Source organism: Vicugna pacos, chromosome 28, assembly GCF_048564905.1.
Source record: "Vicugna pacos chromosome 28, VicPac4, whole genome shotgun sequence".
Classification (NCBI taxonomy): Eukaryota; Metazoa; Chordata; class Mammalia; order Artiodactyla; family Camelidae; genus Vicugna; species Vicugna pacos.
In genome coordinates, this window is record NC_133014.1 from 10,641,945 (window position 1) to 10,661,451 (window position 19,507).

At 43.8% G+C, this 19,507-nt stretch overlaps 1 protein-coding gene across 1 annotated transcript in view; it reads left to right on the forward strand.

Annotated features, from left to right (window-relative positions):
• The window catches only part of MERTK (MER proto-oncogene, tyrosine kinase), an 88,327-nt gene extending 75,843 nt beyond the window's left edge, over window positions 1-12,484 (forward strand). The window contains exons 14-19 of the mRNA XM_072951461.1: window positions 631-723; window positions 2,080-2,198; window positions 6,294-6,403; window positions 7,930-8,089; window positions 8,745-8,881; window positions 11,429-12,484. Of these exons, the coding sequence (XP_072807562.1) occupies window positions 631-723; window positions 2,080-2,198; window positions 6,294-6,403; window positions 7,930-8,089; window positions 8,745-8,881; window positions 11,429-11,942 (1,133 nt within the window). The 3' untranslated portion in view covers window positions 11,943-12,484. The remainder of the gene's footprint in view (window positions 1-630; window positions 724-2,079; window positions 2,199-6,293; window positions 6,404-7,929; window positions 8,090-8,744; window positions 8,882-11,428) is intronic.
• Window positions 12,485-19,507: the final 7,023 nt, after the last annotated feature.

Below are 19,507 nucleotides of genomic sequence, written 5' to 3' on the forward strand. Positions count from 1 at the left end.
ATTATGGTTTATTACAGGATATTGAGTATAGTTCCCTATGCTATACAGTAAGACCTTCTTGTTTATCTGTTTTATATACAGCAGTTTGTATCTGCTAATCTCAAACTCCTAATTTATCCCTCCCCCATTTCCTTTCTCCTTTGGTAACCATGTTTTCTATCTGTGAGTCTGTTTCTGTTTTGTAAATAAGTTCATTTGTGTCCCATTTTAGATTCCACATATAAGTGATATCCTATATTTTTTCTTTCTCTGTTTCATTTACTTCATTTAGTGTGATAATCTCCAAGTTCACCCATGTTGCTGCAAACGGCATTATTTCACTCTTTTTGATGGCTGAGTAGTATTCCATTGTGTATGTGTATCACATCTTCTTTATCCAGTCATCTGTCGATGGACATTTGGGTTGCTTTCATGACTTGGCTGTTGTAGACAGTGCTGCTCTGAACACTGAGGCACCACCTCTTCATCCCTCCCCTGCACCAGAACCTAACAGCCACTCAACTCTTTACTGTCTCTGATAGTTTTGCCTCTTCCTCATTTTACGTTTAGAGAACAGAATTGCTATTCCCTCCCCTCTCCCCTTCACCGAGTAAATTATTCATGCCTCACATTTTCTGTCTTTTCTTTTAGTGGACAACTTTTCACAGCGAGAGATTGAGGAGTTTCTCAGCGAGGCTGCGTGCATGAAAGACTTTAACCACCCAAACGTCATCCGACTGCTCGGTACCTCGGAGAAATGTGGGACTTGGGGGCTGGGGGGGATCTGCTGATTCACTCTGCGCCAAAAGAAAAACCTCTGGGGCAGATAAGTTTTACACTTTGTATAATCCCAGAGTAATTCATAGCATTGGGTTTTTCACCCAAAGGACTTCTTACAGTTATGTTTTCTGAGGCTGAGCATAAAAATGGGCCTGCATTTCCTGGGCACTGGTGGGCTGAGGGACATTTAGTGTCCACAGAGTTCTAGGTGACTGTGGAGTAAAAGAGCCCCCAGTTTACTCAAAGGCAAGACACGAAAGCTGATCATGCTATAATATTTATTGATTTAAGTGAATTAAAGACCAGTGGGGTAAGGCTGAAAGTAGACAAATTCCACAGACCATCTTTGAGAAACAATTTGTTAACATAGTTTCAAGTATGGATTTCTTCTACACTGACAGTTTCATGGGACTTGATTTAATTGAGGCAGCGACTGAACAGTCAGAATCTGGTTTTGTGGCACCAGCAGCTAAAAAATACAAAATAGAGATCAGATATCGAGTGGTTGCTGTGTGATCCTTTTCCAAGAGGAAAGAGGGACCTAAAAGTAAACTGAATATTCTGCCAACATTTTTGTTTGTTTGTTTGCTTGCTGTCCTGTGGCTTGATAAATGCTAAATTCTTTGGGGAACTTGCAGTTTTCTTGTGACACTGCAGAGAGATGTGAAAACTAATGTTTGAAGACAATATTATGTCAAAGAAACTGCTGTTACTCATTTGCAACTATTAACTTCAGCAGATTCTGAGAACAATGGCGCTTTGTAATTGTAGCACGATGTGCATGAGCTTTATAAGCCGGATCTCAGGTGACAGACAGGCTCTGATCCTAGCATCCATGGCAAACGGTGCTGAGCTCCTCCTGTGTATAACTGTTAACATTTAGAGACATGGGTCTCACCTCTTGGCCCTCAGAATTCTACTGACCATTTTAAGCATTTGTTTGCAGGGGACTTCTTCGTATGATTAACTATTTAACCATCACACAAAACTAGTTTGCCCTTGAATTCTACTGCAGTCACTTCCCCTCACCTAGACTCAGAATAAACACTTCAAGGGGGTTTAGATGGTTATATTTGGTATCAATTAATTTTTGAGAGATTTCATGCAAAGATTGGCACTAATCTGAAAGAAAAAAAAATAACCACGCGGTGGACTCAGTGTGTGTTCCATATTCTAAAACACAGTGTGTGAGCTATGAGTGTTTTTTTAACTATTAACTTGAGAGCACATGGTTTTAATTTGGCCAGGGGTCCTGCAGTGCTTTTTCTGGACACTGGTAACAAGGGCTCTTTGTTACTCTTTCTCTGGTTTTAATTCCAGGTGTATGTATAGAAATGAGCCCTCAAGGTATCCCCAAGCCCATGGTGATCTTACCCTTCATGAAATACGGGGATCTGCACACCTACTTACTCTATTCCCGGCTGGACACGGGACCAAAGGTAATTAATCACCCAGCTGCATTGCCTCTGAGCAGTTCCTGGGGCTCACGTGACAGGGCCTGGACAACCTCAGCGTGGGTTTTATTATTCCCATTTTATGGAAGGTGGAGCCAGCTGGGAGTGGAGCCAGTGGGCCCTGGGTGCTGTCAGAGTGGCCTCTTTCCTGCAAGGTCTCCTCTCTGACCTTGTTCCCTGTGAAATCACTGGATGCCGGATCTGTCTCGGTTCCCAGGAGGAAGCTGCATTGAGTTATTTCTCAGAGACCTTGATGGGGAGTGGGCTGCAACCGTCTTTCTCTTCATCCTGAGCCCCTTCCGTCCTCAGAATCAGAAAGCGTGTTGGGAATTGGTGGGCCAGCCTGCCTTCCTTCCGCAGTGCCCCTGAGCGGAGCGGTGACCCCGCAGGGCAAACCCCGCCCCCAGCACAGAGAAGCCGAACGGGAATGGGCCCAGCCCCACCCCCGCCATCACAGGTGGTGGAAAGAGTGGTGATGGTGATGAGGGGCCTGCATGGGAAGGGTCCTCGTCCAAAATTCAGGTGAACCAGTTAAAACAGCCATTCATTTAAAATTTGGCCAGACAGTTGGAAAAAAACATAAAACCTGAGACCCAATTTAAGGTGAACATTTTCTGGAACCTTCTTTTCTGTGTCTTGCTGTCCCTGTGGGCGGCTTATGCCTGTGTGTTATGGGCAGGCCAGGATGTGTTCGCTTTTCTTTTTCTTGCACGTGTTCTGTTCTTTCCAGGGAAGGTGTAAGGGGCCTAAGCAGGAGAGAGAGCCCCTTTCTTTGTGTCGCACTCCCTGCGCTCCTGGGCTCACACGTGTGTTCTTCGTGGCTTCTTTTAAGTCTTCCACCAGCACAAGTACTAACCAGAGACAGGAAACTGCAGCCACATCACAGAGCTGTTATGTCGCTGAGGCTCCTCCAAAGAGGTGAAGGGCCTACCCCAATTGTTGAGCTTGGGGAGTTCTGTTTATATTCTAGATACAATGCCTTTGCTGAATACGTGACTTGCAAAGATTTTTCTCCCAGTTTGTAGCTTGTCTTTGTGTTCTCTTAACAAGAGGCAAAATTTTACATTTTGATGAAGTGCAGTTCATCAGGTTTTGTCTTTTATGGATGACACTTTTGCCATCATGTCTAAGAACTCTTTGCCTAACCCCCTTTTTAAAAGATTTTTCTCCTATATTTTCTTCGAAAAATTTTGCAGCATTACATGTTACGTTTAAATCTGTGACCCATTTTGCATTAATTTTTGTATAAGGTGTGAAATTTAGTTTGTTGCTTTTTTTGCATGTAGATGACCAGCATCATTTGCGAAACGACTGTCCTTAATCCATTTATTGCTTTCGCACCTTTGTCAAAAATCAGTTGTCTGTATGTGTGTGTGGGTCCATTTCTGAGTTCTCTGTTCTGTTCCATTAAACCATGCCCCATCCTTCGCCCCTTCCACATTAGTTTTATTGTAAGTCTTAAAATCGAGTGGTGTGATTCCTCCAAATTTATCCGACTTTTTCAGAATTATCTTTGCTGTTCTGGTTTTGTTGCCCTTCCATATAAATTTTAGAATCAGTTTGTCTATGTCTGCCAAACGTACTGTTATCATCTTATGTTCCCTTGAACAAAATAACAAGTAAGGAAACAAGGACGGCATTTTACTGACTAATGAATAGTTTCTATTTGCAAAAACACAAGTATGTCTCTAATGGCCAAGCTGAAAGTCGCAAAATGTGTCATTGACAAACTGGAAAATCAAGCTTTTATGCAGATCTCTACTGCCTTATCAGTCAACTCCTTGGGAATAAATACCTTCTGTTCCTGCTAGAGGGGCCCAAGACCAGGTCTCGGTTACGTAACTGGGCTTCCCCAGCAGGGCCTGGGCGCCATTCTGTCCTCTGTGTGAATCGCACCCCTGTTCTTCCGATCCGTGAACACAGGCCACCTTTCCATTTATTTAGAGAACGAATTTAATTCTTTTGTTCGGCAGTTGTCAGAGTATACGTTTTGCACTTCTTTTGTTAAATGTATTCCTAAGAACTTTGTTTCTGATTGTTTTGTAGATGAAGTTGTTTTCTTAATTTCACATTCAGGCTGTTCATTGCTAGTGTGTAGAAATACAATTGATTTTTTTTTTCTGATTTACATTCTTTTTTTTTTTTAAGTACAGTCAGTTGAGATGTGTCAATTTCTGGTGTACCGCACAACGTCCCAGTCAGGCATATACATACATATATTGTTTTTATATTCTTTTTCATTAAAGGTTATTATAAGATATTGATATTATTTCCCTGTGCTATACAGAAGAAACTTGTTTGTTTCTTTAATCTATTTTTATATATATAGTGCCTAACATTTGCACATCTCAAACTCCCAAATTTATCCCTTCCTACCCTCTTTCCCTAGGTAACCATAGCTTGTTTAGTATGTCTGTGAGTCTGCTTCTGTTCTGTAAATGAGTTCATAGTGTCCTTTTTTTTAAGATTCCACATATGAGTGATATCATATGGTATTTTTCTTTCTATTTCTGGCTTATTTCACTTAGAATGATAATCTCTAGATCCATCCATGTTGCTGCAAATGGCATTATTTCATTCTTTTTTATGGCTGAGTAGTATTCCATACAATTGATTTTTTTTTTTTTTTGTATGTCAGTCAAGTTTCCTGCTACCTTCTTAACTCATTTATTCCTTCTCTCACACAGTTTATCTTTTAAATGATCTTTGGTCACAATCATAAGAATAATATAACTGTGCCAGAAAAAAGAACACAAATGAGTAATACCTGATATTCATTATACCTTCATGAATGTCAGCAGATTTGATATTTCTCAGCACCTGAATCTTTTTCTGGAAATTAGCATCCAGAAAATCAAATGCCCAGAATATACGAGACAGAATTTCATGCCTGATTTGCTTATGTTTTTTTAAACAACTCCATTATGTAAGGGTAAAGGATAATTAAAGCATTTTATTATGTATACAGTCTGTGATTGACACGTGTCTTAGTTGGGAAATATAAATTATTAAAAATTCCAGGTCTTCCCAGTACCACTTTGGAAGACTCATATGCCACAGAGAATAAGCCATGACAAATCCAGTGCCTTGGGGAGACTGTATCATGGGTGGACCCATTTACGATTTCCAGAAACTTGGAAGCCCTTTTCTTTCGGGCTCCGACTGCACTGAAACATTGAGTTACTACACAGAAGTCTTCATCAGTCATCATCCCCGTAATCAATCCCAACACAACAGGTTTTCTAACCCACCATCTGGTTTGATTTTTTACAACATAGAAAAAAACACTAGACTGTTCAAACTTACGGGAAGGCCCTAGAGAAACAAAAATGAAAATTCCCAATTACTTCCTGGTGCTACTTAGGTGCTGTGATGAGAGATAAAGACTGTCCTACTTTCTGTCCAGTACAAGAAAAGTATCTTTCAAAAAACTTCCAAGTAAAGTGATAGCAGATGTAGGGGCATAATTGGAAACAGCTCCTTCTCAGTGGGCTTTTTGCCATCAAAACATTAGACCCTCACACACATCCCTCCCCCACTGAGGCCAGACCACCCCGTTTTTTCCCTCTTTGCATATATGGGCACTCTGTCCTGCTCCACTAAGAAGGATGCAAGAATCACATTTGACCTCATAACTTGTTTTATTTGGGGGTGGGGGGGTAGGTAATTAGATCTATTTACTTATTTTTCTAGTGGAGGTACTGCAGCTTGAACCCAGGACCTCAGCATGCTAAGCATGCGCTCTACCACTGAGCTATACCCTCCCCCCTTGACCTAATGGCTTGTGAAAAGAATGTTACTCACTGTCAATACTTTTAAGAAACAGGGAGGAGAAAATGTGATATTTGCCAAGAAGTTTTCGGATTTGTTGTTGTTGTTGTTTTTGTTTGTTTTTCATTCCTTTTTAAAACCTTGTTTGTGACATTCGTGATACAGAAATGAAAGATCTGTTTGGTTTCCTTGTTTGATGGCCACACCTCTGAGAAATAAAAACATCACTTCGCCCCTCGAAGGGAAGTCAACTTGCCTGGTTTTCTTTCGAAAAAATAATCTTTCTTTTTTGTTTCTTCCACCCTCTAGTACATTCCTCTGCAGACACTCTTGAAGTTCATGGTGGACATCGCTCAGGGAATGGAGTATCTGAGCAACAGGAATTTTCTTCATCGAGATTTGGCTGCTCGAAACTGCATGTAAGAGGCCTGGCCCTTCCTGGAGGGGGTTGGACCTCGTGGCGTTAGATATTTGGTGGCAGTGTTGGGGGAGGGGCTGCCAGGGAGAGAACTGGGGGTGGCCCATTGCAGTTACAGTACGGAGATGGGCTAGGTTTGGGAGGGGACAGTGTGTGGCTGACTCTGGAGGTGGGATTTCTACGGCTCTGATATATGACTGGGTTTTTGCTCAGGGGTTTTCACTACTCTGCCTCCAAGAGTCAGTTTAGCCTCCAGAACTTTCCCCTGTGACTACTTGTTTCCTTTCAGCCAGCTAGGTGTGTCATCTCTGTGATCATTCCCCATTGCCATCAGCTAATTTGGACCCAGAGTTACATAGACGTCAGTTCATCATGAAGACAGTAATGAAAATCATAAAGGTTTTGACCCTATGTTTTCACGATGCTGCCTTGTGAAGAAGTTTTGTACCGATGACACCAAAACTGTCCTTTTGCAGCAGAGACAAGGGCTTATATAAGAGCTTTGAACTTAAGCTCTCCCCATCTCTTCCGTCTGTTTCAACAACGCCATGCATGGTCTGCTGTAAATCTTCAGAAACAACAACTACTGCTTGATTTTACATTCACTACTGTAAGAAGAGTGAGCTCCTTATATACGTATAGCTGTCGCTTGTTTTTCTTGGCTGGAGACGAGTCGTGGGGCCTGTCCCCTCACTGCTCCTAACCAGCCCCGCCCCCTGGCCCTCTGTCACTTTCGCCTCATTTTTGAGAACCCAGAAGCGTCTTGTTTTTTGTTCTTTATTTGAATGATTTGTCTGCCATGGAGGAAGAATCGTGAAAACGTTTTCTCTCCCTTAATATTTTCTTCATGTTTTTCCCGCCAGGTAGGGTGCCCACCTATTCAGTCTGCCTGGAACTGAGAGGTTTCCCAGGACATGGGACTTTTAGTTTTAAAAGTCAGTGTCGGACAAACAGGGACAAGGTGGTCACCCTGCCTCCAGAGCAGTCATCCCTCCTCCTCTCCTTCTAGTCTAGGTTCTGTTTTAACAGCTTAGCTATGAACGCAATTGTATTCCTTTAATTTTCCAGTTCATTCCTCAGGTACCCCTTGGCCATCTTAGCAGGAAGTGCAGCGTCCCCCCTCTTACAGCACATGCTTCCCCACCCCCACCAACTGTCAGAAGGCTTACTTAGTCTCCAGACACCAGGCAGGAAGGCTGCTGGGGCTCTGGATGAGCCCCCCGGGGGCCCTGGCTTTGAGGGGCTCCTCCTCCCCTGCAGCAGCTCGGCTCCATCCTCTGCGCACAGGCACCCTTGCCATCCAGATCCCCACACAGACCAGACAGGTGCAAGGTTATCCCTCTTGGTTCCCCCTCAGTTGCTCTACTCTTGGTTCCAGGAAAGACCTTCACGGGCTGATGGAGTCTGTATCTTTGGGTTCCTTATCATGACTGTTTGCAGCTGCATGCGATGCAGACCTGTGATTTAAGGCTTTGCCTCTGAGGATCGCTGAGGATGTGAACTTGCTCGCTCTCTCTCTCTGTGTAGGTTGCGAGATGACATGACTGTCTGCGTCGCGGACTTTGGCCTCTCTAAGAAGATTTACAGTGGCGATTACTATCGGCAAGGCCGCATCGCTAAGATGCCCGTGAAATGGATCGCCATAGAGAGTCTCGCGGACCGGGTTTACACAAGTAAAAGTGACGTGGTACGTACAGTTTTGATTCAGGGCCCCACACTGCTAAGATGAAGGGACACTGAAAGCAATGATTTAAGTTGGTGCTGCAAGATATCTTCTTCTTTGATAAACTGAGAATTGGGGCATATTCACATCTATTTTTTATTTATCCCTTCAATTCACACTAGATTCTGGTGAACTATCCGGACATTCAGAGGATTTGCACAGACCCTTAATTTATTCCCACTTTTCTTTTCTACAGTATAGTGACTTATCGCCCGTAACTAGGATGCGTCGTTTTCACATTAAATTAAATGAACTCACTCAAAGGCTCTTGGGAACCAAGATGCTACATCAGACGTGCTGTGTAACGATGCCCTTGACCACAGATTGGGAAAAGAAAACACTTGCCGACAACAGTGGGAAGAGAGGATTAAGCAGCACTGATGTGACAGAAGGCTTGATCGGCCTTTGTCAAATTTCCCAAACAGCTTTAGTGAAAACAGGGAACTGTGACGTTCCGACCCCACGTAATTGCCGTGTCAGGAGAGCAGTGTGTCTCAGACATAATTGTCTGCTTTGTGCCCGATTGTCAGGGCTCTAAGGAAATGACCTTTCCCAATGAAGAAGTCCATTCAGCCCTTCTGAAAAGACTTGCATCCTAACGTTGTTGCTTTGTCCTCAGTGGGCATTTGGCGTGACCATGTGGGAAATAGCCACACGAGGAATGACTCCCTATCCCGGAGTCCAGAACCACGAAATCTATGACTATCTGCTCCATGGGCACAGGCTGAAGCAGCCCGAGGACTGCCTGGATGAGCTGTGAGTCAGCTGCTCTGCATCACGGGGCACCCTGGGGATACACAGCCCCGGTGGGTGGGGGTGCACAGCCTGGCAGGTGGGGGCAGCAGGTGGCACATGCAGATATCCCGAGTCAGAAGCCTGTCCTGGTGCGGGAGGTGGCGTGTGCATATCTCCAGAGAGCCCGCACACGTTCCGAAGTTCTGTAAGCACCTCTAGGACATACAGTCGGGCCTCCGGATCGGTGGATGCAGAATCCGCGGGTATGGAGAGCCAACAGTAAGGGGCTTGAGCATCTTCAAGTGTTGGTATCTGCTGGGGGCATCTGGAACCAACCTGCCATGGAGACCGAGGGAGGACTATCGATCCTTTAGATAAATGGGCTGACTTTATAATGCATGAGGTACTTGTGTGATTCCCTGGTGTCTTTTGCTGCAGTCATGCTTCTTTTCTTGTGCTTCAAATGGAGGCACTGGGGATTGAACCCAGGACCTTGTGCATGCTAAGCATGCGCTCTACCACTGAGCTCTAGCCCACACCCCAAGCTTCTTCTTTTATTCAGTGTTTTAAATAAACCCAATCACAGGAATAGCTTGACCCAGGAAATTTAGAAATCCAAGCCAGTGACTCGGGACCACAGTGCGCTTCCCGTCCCGATGGGCCCCCCTCCCTTCAGGGCGAGCAGTACGGGGAGAGGCCCAGGACCTGGAGTCACACAGGCCAGGTTCTGCCTTCTCACCAGCCACATGTCTGGCCATCACAACTGACTTGGCCTCTCCGTGCCTCGTGATCAGCCACCAAAAAAGTACAGTCACGTGTTCTTCAGAGAGGTATTGGGAGGGTTAACGAGGAAGTGTGTGGCGCGCTCAGCGGGCAGGGGCACACACAGTAATGTCACATAATGGTGCCAGTTACTAACAGCATCATTGCAGACTGATACCCCCTCCCAACACCTTGCTGACTTTTTAAAACTAATTTTTTAAAATTTCTTTTTAAATTTAATTAATTCATTTATTTATAAGCCAGTCTTTTTTGGGGGGGAAGGGGGTCATTAAGTTTTTATTTAATGTATTTATTTTCACGGAGGTAGTAGGGATTGAACCCAGGACCTTGTGCATGCTGAGCATGCACTCTACCCCTGAGCTATACCCTCCCCACTAAGAACAATTTCTTGCGGCACTGCCTCTAACTCGGTGATCCGATCCTTCCTAATGGTGAGTCTCTTCCCAACATAACAGGCGTCCTGGGTTTGGAGACGGGCATTCTCATCATATTTAGCGGGAACATTTCAGGACAGTGGGACACCATGCTGGGGTGTCCTGGGTTTGGAGAGTGGGCCTTTGCAGCCCCCACCCCCACCCACTACACACACACACACACACACATACACACACTCTCAGAACTCACACTTGGGCCCTGCTTCCTAACCCTGATGAGAGGGCCTGGTCAGTTTGCACGTGGGCCTCCCAGATCCCATCCAAGCCAAACAGAAGGAAACTTTCTTGATCAGGGCCTCACTCTGCTTGGGGGTAGGTAGGTGGTGGTGGTGGTTATTGTGGTTTTAAATGCGTAACATGAAGAACAGAAACAAAACAAAGTAAGCCCTTTAAAAACATCATGAAATCCTAATTAAATTAGAGCCGGGGTTTCACAGTAGCTGTTGAAAGGGCCACAGTAATGAAATGTTTGCTTCTGGAAATGAGGAAGTGATTTCCATCCAACAATATTGAATGAAGAGCGTTGTTGCTGTTTCTTGGCTCCTGTTGGGCTCCGGGAGAAGTTGCAGTGATTATCTGGGGTCTTAGCAAGGGCTAAGCTGGGTCACATTGTGGTTTTAGATGTTTTGCAGGGAGCCCAGACCAGGGAATGCTGAGTCGGTTTTCTGAGAAACTTTGTCGGTGAGAGTCGCAGCATCAGCAGACGCCGGCGGCTGGGGAAGCCGAGCGAGCGGAGCCAGCAGCTCCGTGGTCCCCATACCCAGGCTGGCTCCTCATGCCTAGGGCTGGCAGGGGCTCTGGTGAACAGGCCTGCTCCCCAGGTCCCCTCTTGGGTCTGGAGGCTGATGAACACCAGCATCCTCGGAAGAGGCCCCTGTGTTTCCAGAGGTGGGGCCTTTTTTTTTAAAAAACAAGGCAGATACTTTTGACCTTCTCATCTGGGTTTGCCATTTAACCTGAGTTGAGATGAGCTGACTTCTGTGTTCAGTGGCCCCTCGGTCATTTTCATGTCAGCGCTAAGAAATACAGTGATGTCGGTGGACCCGATCTGACCCCTGGGCCATAGTTTGCCAACCTGTGGAGCAAAAGAAAGGACCTGAAATAGTCATTTTCAGCAAAGTTAGATGTAATGGCCACATGTGTCCTCTGTTCCTGGAGCCCATTCCCACAGAACAGTTATAAAAGAGGAACAAATATTACATCACTGGGAAAACCTCAGTCATTTCCAAAAAGTAGAATTACTGCCGATTAAAATGTAGTCAAATCAAAGATGAGGGGAAAACAAGAGGCGAATTACGCTAAAGGTGCTGGGGGCCCTGGCAGGAGGTAACTCGCTCTTCTTTGCTTGTAGGTATGAGATAATGCACTCTTGCTGGAGAGTTGAGCCCTTGGACCGACCCACTTTTTCCGTGTTGAGGCTGCAGCTCGAAAAGCTCTTGGAAAGTTTGCCTGCAGTTCAGGACAAAGCCGATGTCCTTTATATCAACACCCAGTTTCCGGAGAGCGGTGAGGGCCCGGCCGAGGGCTCGGCACTGGCTCAGCTGGACAAGAGCCTCGATCCTGGCTCCATCACTGCTTCCTGCATCCCCGGTGCTGCCGTCAGTGTGGTCACGGCGGAAGTACATGAGAACAGACCTCACGAGGGACGGTACATCCTGAACGGGGGCAGCGAGGGATGGGAGGATCAGGCTTCTGCCACCCCAGCGACGGGGACAGCGGGAAAGAACAGTGTGTTACCAGAGGACAGACCTGTAAGGAATGGGGTCACCTGGTCCCAGTCCAGCACGCTGCCCTTGGGGAGCCCATCATCAGACGAACTTTTGTTTGCTGACGACTCCTCAGGAGGCTCAGAAGTCCTCATGTGAGGGGAGCAGGGACACATTCCCAAACCAAGGAAATTCCACCTTAGAAGAATCCACGTACACTTGATGTTTTTGGTATTTGTCCTCCTTACCAAGTAAACACCATGGCCCGAAAGCACCACATGAATGTTGTCAAGTAAGTCATCATTTAAAATACATAATATATATTTATTTAAAGAGAAAATATCTATATGTATATGGTGGAAAGAGACAAAAGATTTTTCTATTTTAATAAAAGATGACTTAGCTCGTGTCACTGATCTCACAGATCTTAAAATTTAAGCTCTCACAGCCTCATCCCTACAGCAGTCCCTTGACGTCAACATTTGCACAAAGTTGTTTTTTTTTAAGGTTCTTTTCCTTTTTCATGACTGTTAAATATTTGTAAAATGAAACGCCCTATTTGGCTTTGCTTCTGGTCTTAAGGAAAATCCGATACCCCTACATGAATCATCTATTTGATAAGCATGATTCATTTCATAGTGAAAGTTTTTTAACTAATTAATTCTCTGATACGGCTTCCTAATAAAATATGAATGAGGAAGGATGTGTTGTACTTACTTGAGACTTGGAAAGACATGGTCCCCGGCTGCCTCGGTGCCTTTGCAAAGGAGTTCCCTTGATGCTTTGCCCTCGAGATGAAACTGCTCTGACCATTCTTGGCTTTGTTTTTTGAAAAATATGGAAAAACCACTCCAGAGAGCCTAAAGATGAAGAACAACAAAAAAATATTAAAAGGGAAAAATACAATCTGAGTGGAGAGATTTCAAATAAATTGCAGAAGGGAGTCCAAGAGGTGAAGCCCTTTTCTGTGGGAAGGCGCGACTCGTGAGAGGGTGGGAGGGGGACGTGGGCAGTGGGCCGGGAGCAAGCTTAGAGTCAGAACCCCTGAGTTCACACCCTGGCTCCGCGGGGACATAAAAGCCATCACTGGTTGAGCACTTGTTACGTCTCAAGCACTTTATGTGAACTGTACGTCTCATCTGCACATCACTAATGTGGGTACCAGTGCCATCATCACACCTGGGCCAGAACACCGAGGACGGTGAGGATGACTAATCTGCTGCGACCCACGTCTAGAGAGGGCTGGAGCCAGAATTCTGAACCAAGTCACCCAATTCTGGGTGGCTCTAAGCATATGATTTGGGGGTCTGTTCCAGAGCCTCTGACCTTTTCATGTTATTTAACAGTCACATAGATATCACTTACTATGTGGCCAGGCAGGGCGCTCATTTAATCCTCATAACAACCCTACCAGGTGGGTACTGTTATTATGTCCACTTCACAGATGGGCAGACTGAGGCAAGAGGAGGCTAACTTACTCTGCTAGTAAAGCAGTAGATGGATGCAGTCAGTTTCAGTGTTGAGCCCTTAGCCCTCAGGGCAGCCATGCAGGCCCAGGGCCACTGACATCCTCAGGCCTGTTGCTTTTCACTTGTGAACAGCCTCACTCAAACCACCGCAGCCTGCAAGGATCAACATCTGCACTGGGCCCTCACAGCCTGGGTCCTGGTCCCTGCTGCCAGTCCCAGTGCCCTGGCCTCCAGGATGAACCGGCTCTACTGTTCTGTGGAGTACTCCAGACATGAAAGTTCTGAGTTAGGAAAGAATCTGCATTGTTACAAGAAAGGCCAGCATCATATTTAACCCGTGAAAGGGGAGGGGGAGCTATTAGACCCTATAAAGATAATTTCTACTGTTGGAAATTTTTGAATGGTTGTCTAAAAATCAATAAAAATCAATAAAAAATGTTCTATCACCTACTTGTGCAAATAAAGTTTCTTGTTGATGATGACTGTTGAGAATGTGACTAGCTCACCATGAAAGTCTTGGTCAGGAACTGCCTGGCCGATTCAAGCTCAAAAACCCAAAAAGATACGTTCACATCTGTAAGACGAGTAAGCAAATTGAAAAACGTACGTGGGAGTTTCATATCCATTTAATATTAAATATCTGAATATGCTTTGTGTTTTATACTTTTAATTTTAACTACATAATATAAACAAACATACCACGAGTAGTTCATTGAGTGCCCACAGCCCCGCAAACCCAGTGTGCTCAGTGCTTGCCACGTGGACTGAGGAGGGCTGGGAAGTCTAGGTCAGTTCTGCCCTAGAGAGAAAGCTGAGACATTAGCAGAGAATTTCCCTTCATCCACCCCATGGCGATACACCAGGGCCTTGGGGGAATGGAACTTGACTGGTAGCACTTCCCAAACCAGCTTCCGTTTCCCAAGAGGAGAATGGAGCTGGACGACCTTTATTCAGACATTTAAAATCTCCTCGCTGAGAACATCGGAACCACTGTGTCCTTCTCTCAGCCACATTCGAATGTTTGAAAGTTTGTTTGTTGTTTGTTTGTCGGTGGGAGTGGGGAGGTAATTGGGTTTTATTTTTAGAGGAGGGACTGGGGATTGAACCCAGGACTTCATGCATGCTAAGCATGCGCTCTATCACTTGACCTATACCCTCCCCCAAATGTTTGAAAGTTTCAAAAGATCTAACTTTCAGAGGAGTTGATCACTGGCAAACTCCTGCATAGTCTTCTGAGCATGAACTGAGAATATCCTCTCAAGTTCTCTTTTGTATAAACTCAAATTCCTTTTGTCAGTGGCTCTTACAGGCAAAAGGTGGGGGAGAAAAACAAAAGAGAAGCAAGTTGGGTCATTCTCGTCAGCCTGGGTGGGACAGGGCAAGAGAAATAAACTAATTCCCTAAATAGTCATGACCTGCAAGGTGAGACTAGCTAGCTCTGCCTTGGGAGAGTTACTTTTTTCCCTCCCTTTCTTCCTTCCTTCCCTCCCTCACTCCACCACCCACCTCCCTCCTTTCTTTCTTCTTTCCTTTTTCCTTTCCTTTCCCCTCATCTTCTTTCCTTTTTCTGATCTTTCTTTCTGACTAGAAAGGAGAAGTGAGGATGGCGGCCCCATGAGTCAGGCCACACAGCCAGCGGTAAAGGCTGGACAAGACCCAGTCATGTGAGCACTCCTTGGGCAATCCTGCACAGGTCGAGTGCTTCTGCGGGAGCCCAAGTTTCCATCACAACCCCTGGGTGGTTGTGTAGGAAGGGGAGGCGGCAAAGTCTTCGAAAGAACTTTGTACTTGTTATAGAAGCTTTTCCCAATTAAAGCCTTCCCCCAACTCCATTCACTTGCAGTGCAAACTTACCATGTGTCCTATGAGAAATACTGTCCCTGATTACGTTAGCAGCTCCCTCCAAGATAATGCAAACTAATTCTAAAAGAAAAGAAGTTAATCTTTGGCGGTGATGCACACAGTGGGGGAAGTTGGCAGAGTAAAGGGAGGAGACTGGCCCTCATCCCTCAGAGGCAGGCAACCCCTGCACATCGATGCCCAGATACCTGTCATCCTGGAATTTAGTTATTTGAGCCCCGGCACCTATCCTTCCCCGTATATGGGTGACGGCAAACAGTAGTGGCTTTATCAACAGGATGTGGGGACCCAAGGTGTCAGAGTGCCCTCCTAATAGGGGGAGACTCTCTCTCTGCCTCCATCTTCCCCAGACCAAGCAGAGTTTCCCACTCAGAAAACGAGCCAAACCACAGCTCTTATCTTTCAGGTCAGGTCACTTCTGGCCAGACTTGTCCTGACTCATAAAAGACCTTTGTAACTTTTCCCAGTCAATGGCAAAAGCAAGCTGCAACTTCTGCTGAGTCAGTGGGAAAACAACTCACCCCAAAATAAACCAGTTACAACAGCAACTTAACTTCTCCAAAGACATTTAGGCACCTTGGGTGACAAATGGGAAAATGGGAAGTTTAGTTCCTTTAAAGAACATTTCAGTAACACACAATGTTTCTATTTTCTCCCTTTTAAATGTCTGCGAACAGAAGTAAAACTGCCAGGTCTATTTAATTTAAAAAAAGCTTGTCTAAATTACTTATTTACATTTTAATGTTATGATTATTTCTAGAAACTGTAACCCAAAGACCACTGCTTTAGAATATTTTCAAGTACAAATCATCTATTGAAACAGGATTCCATGTGCAGATATTTGTAAAAGACACTTGAGAATTATATATATTAACCCTTCCTACCTTTTAAGGACACAGTAATTTTAAATTAATCACTGGATTTATTGAGACTGCACAATTATAAATTTTAACCGAGAGAGTTTTCAACCCTCAGCGAGGTGAGGATACCTACAATCAATTCATCTCTTGACTGATACTCACTGAGAATACTAGCAAATATATTCTGAACTGAATTGGGACATTGGGATTTGCAAAGAACAGCAATCTAGGCCTTGCTGTCTTGGATAAATGTAACAGCTAAAACTATGAAACTTCTGGAAGAAGACATAGAAGAAAAGCTTTGTGATCTTGGGTTAGGCAAAGCATTGACCTTAGCTACAACACCAGAAGCGCAATCCATAAAAGGGTAACTTGATAAACTGAACTTCATTAAAATTAGAAAATTTTGCCCTGTGAAAGACACTGTTCAAAGAAGGAAAAGACATAAAAAGACTCGACATTATTAGCCATTAAAGAAATGGAAATCAAACCACAGCTAGACACGGCTATGTGCCCACTGGAATGGTTACAATCAGAAAGCTAAAAAGCACGCGGTGCTGAAGATATGGAGAAACTGGAAGCCTCGACACGTTGGTCCTGGGGAGGACGGTAGAGCTGCTTTGGAAAATAATTGGCAGTTTCTTTAAAAATTAAATATCATAATCCCAAGGATTTCCATTCCTTGGAAACTACCCAATAAATAAAAACGTGTCCACACAGAGACATGCACGAGAGTGTTCGTGGCAGCATCATTTATAATACGATAAAACTGGAAACAATCCAGATGTCCATCGACTGGTGAGTGCACAGACGAAATGTGTTGTATCCAAATAGTGGAACATGATTTAGCAACAAAAGTGATGAGCAACTCATACGTACTACAACGTCCATGAATCTCAGAAACATCATGCTAAGTCAGAGACTGCATTGTGTACTATTCCATTTATATGAAATGGCCAAAGAATGGGTGATGGAAATATTCTAAAACTAGATTGTAGAGATAATTGCAGAACTCAGTAAGATTTCCTAAAAACTATTGAATTTTAGCTTACAGTGGGTGAATTTTATGGTCTGGAAGTTACACCTCAACGTAGTTGTTTTTTTTAAGTTTTAAAACTTTTTTATCACTGATGTTTCAAATCCTCCTTTATCTCTGTCCTTCTGATCTAGTAAAAAGCAAGGTCTTATGGAGGCCTCAAAATGATCAACAGATAATTCTTAATTTTTGCCTAACCTTTCAAACACTTGGACAAAACGTGCCATTTTTACAATGTTTTAAGTTAAAACATATTTCAAATATCTGTAGGCCCCTGACTGGGGGGACAAAGGAACAAGCCTTGGGCCGGAATGGTAAACAAGTTATAAAAAGCTGCAGACTCAGAGGTGAGAATGCTGGTTAACCAAGGACGGGTAAGATCCCCAGAGGGGGGCAACCTAAGACAGGCACAGCCACCTGAGTCCAAGAAGAATGTCGTGAAGCAGCCGTTTCTCATACATTCCGCCCTGATAAGCTGTAAGGCTCGCTGGTGCCAACACGAACATGATTTGCCAAAACATAAAGGGTCTTCTGACCTTGAGCCAGACGCTGCCTGTTAACCACTTCCCTTGTCATTCTTCTTTGCTTATATAAGACTGTGTAACTTAATAAAGCTTCAGAGTAGCCATCAGCTCTCCCCGCATACGGTGTGTATGTGTACATGGTATCGTGACACCAACAATATCTAGAAAAATACACATATTAATACATATAATATAGGAAATTGAAATAGTCCACCTCAAAATTCATCACTTTGGCGTAAGGATTCTTTAGAGCTAAAGGCAAATGAGAATTAGCAGATGCAGAAAGAAAGCCTTCCCTGACCCTCCCTTATCTGACTAAAAGCAGAAACCTCTGAAGAATGAGGGCTGCCATAAATCTCCTTTCCAGAGGGAAGTTTTACGGCCACAAAGAAGACAGAAAGTGGGCTCTGAGAGGGACCCACACATACAAGCCTTACTCCGTTACCTTCCCCCATTTATTGACCTTCCCACAGTTTGCCACCCTTGGAACCCTAAAACCCCTTTTCCTGTTTCTTGTCACTTCTCTACAAATGTATTGTTCTTTATTAAAATGCTGTCCCAAGTACTAACCATCCCTTTGAGTTACTCATCACCTAATTCTCCTACGTGTATATGTGACACGTGTTAATAAACTGTTTTCCTCTTGTTAATCTTTTGTCCGTCTAACTTGCAGGGCCCCAGCTGAGAAAGCTAGGACCATAGAGGAAAAACGTTAAGTGTTTCCTCCTCTATAATAACAAACATGCATGTACCTACTGCCCTAAATTCACCAGTATGAACATTTCACCAGAGTATGGTCTATCTTGGCAAATGATCTGAGTGAATTTGAAAAGAATGTGTATTCTCTTGTTTAGGGGTGGAATGTTCTATTAAGATTAAGCAGGTCAAGTTGGTTAACGATGTTCAAATCCACAATATCCTACAGATTTTCCTGGTTTATTTTTTTCTGTCCATTATTCAAGGAAGGTTATTAAAATCTCTAACTGTAATTGTGGATTTTTCTCTATTTTCTACTAGTTTTCCCTTCATTCATCTTAAGCTCTGTTAATAGGTGCATAAGTGGATAAGACTGTTCGGTCTTTCTAATGAAGTGACCCCTTTATCATTATGAAATTACCTTCCTATGTTGTCTTTTGTGAAATCTCTGCCGTGAAATCTACTTTGATATTAATACAGTCACTCCAGCTTTCCTCTTTGTACTATCAGCATGTCATATCATTCTTCATTCATTTAGTTTTAACTTACTTGTGTCTTTATATTTAAAGTGCCTTTCTCATAGGTAGAATACAGTTGGGTATTGTTTTTTTCAACCAATCTGACGTTGCTGCCTTTTAATTAGGATAGTGAAACATTTGCCTCTAATATGACTATTGACGTGGTCAGGTATCAATCAGTCATCTGGCTATTTGTTTTCTATTTGTTCTCTCAGCCATTATTTATTCAAATATTTTTTTCTGTCCCTCTTCTCTCATGGAGATTCCAATTACCCATATATTGAGCCACTTGAATGCTCACTGATTTTTTTATTCTTTCTTTTTCTCTCTGAGATTTTGATGAATTTTTATTACTATGTCTTCAAGGTTACTAATCTTTACTTCTGTGGTAGTCAATCTGCCATTAATCCCATTCAGAATATATATATTTTTTTTATCTCAGGCACTGTTTTACATTGCTAGAAATTTGATCCTTTTATTTTCCGTATCTCTACTTAATTTTTGAACATATGGAATAAATAGAGTCACAATAACTTGCAATGTCCTTTTCTGCTCATTCTGACATTTGTGTCAGTTCTAGGTCAGTTTCAATTGATTCTCCTTCTCTTTATGGCTCAGGTCTTCCTGATTCTTTCCTTACCGGGTAATCTTTGATTGGGTGACAGACATCATGATTTGACCAGCTGCAGGTTATCATACTCCTGTAAATATCCTTGAGCTTTGCTCACGGACACAGTTACTTGGAAGCAATCTGATCCTCT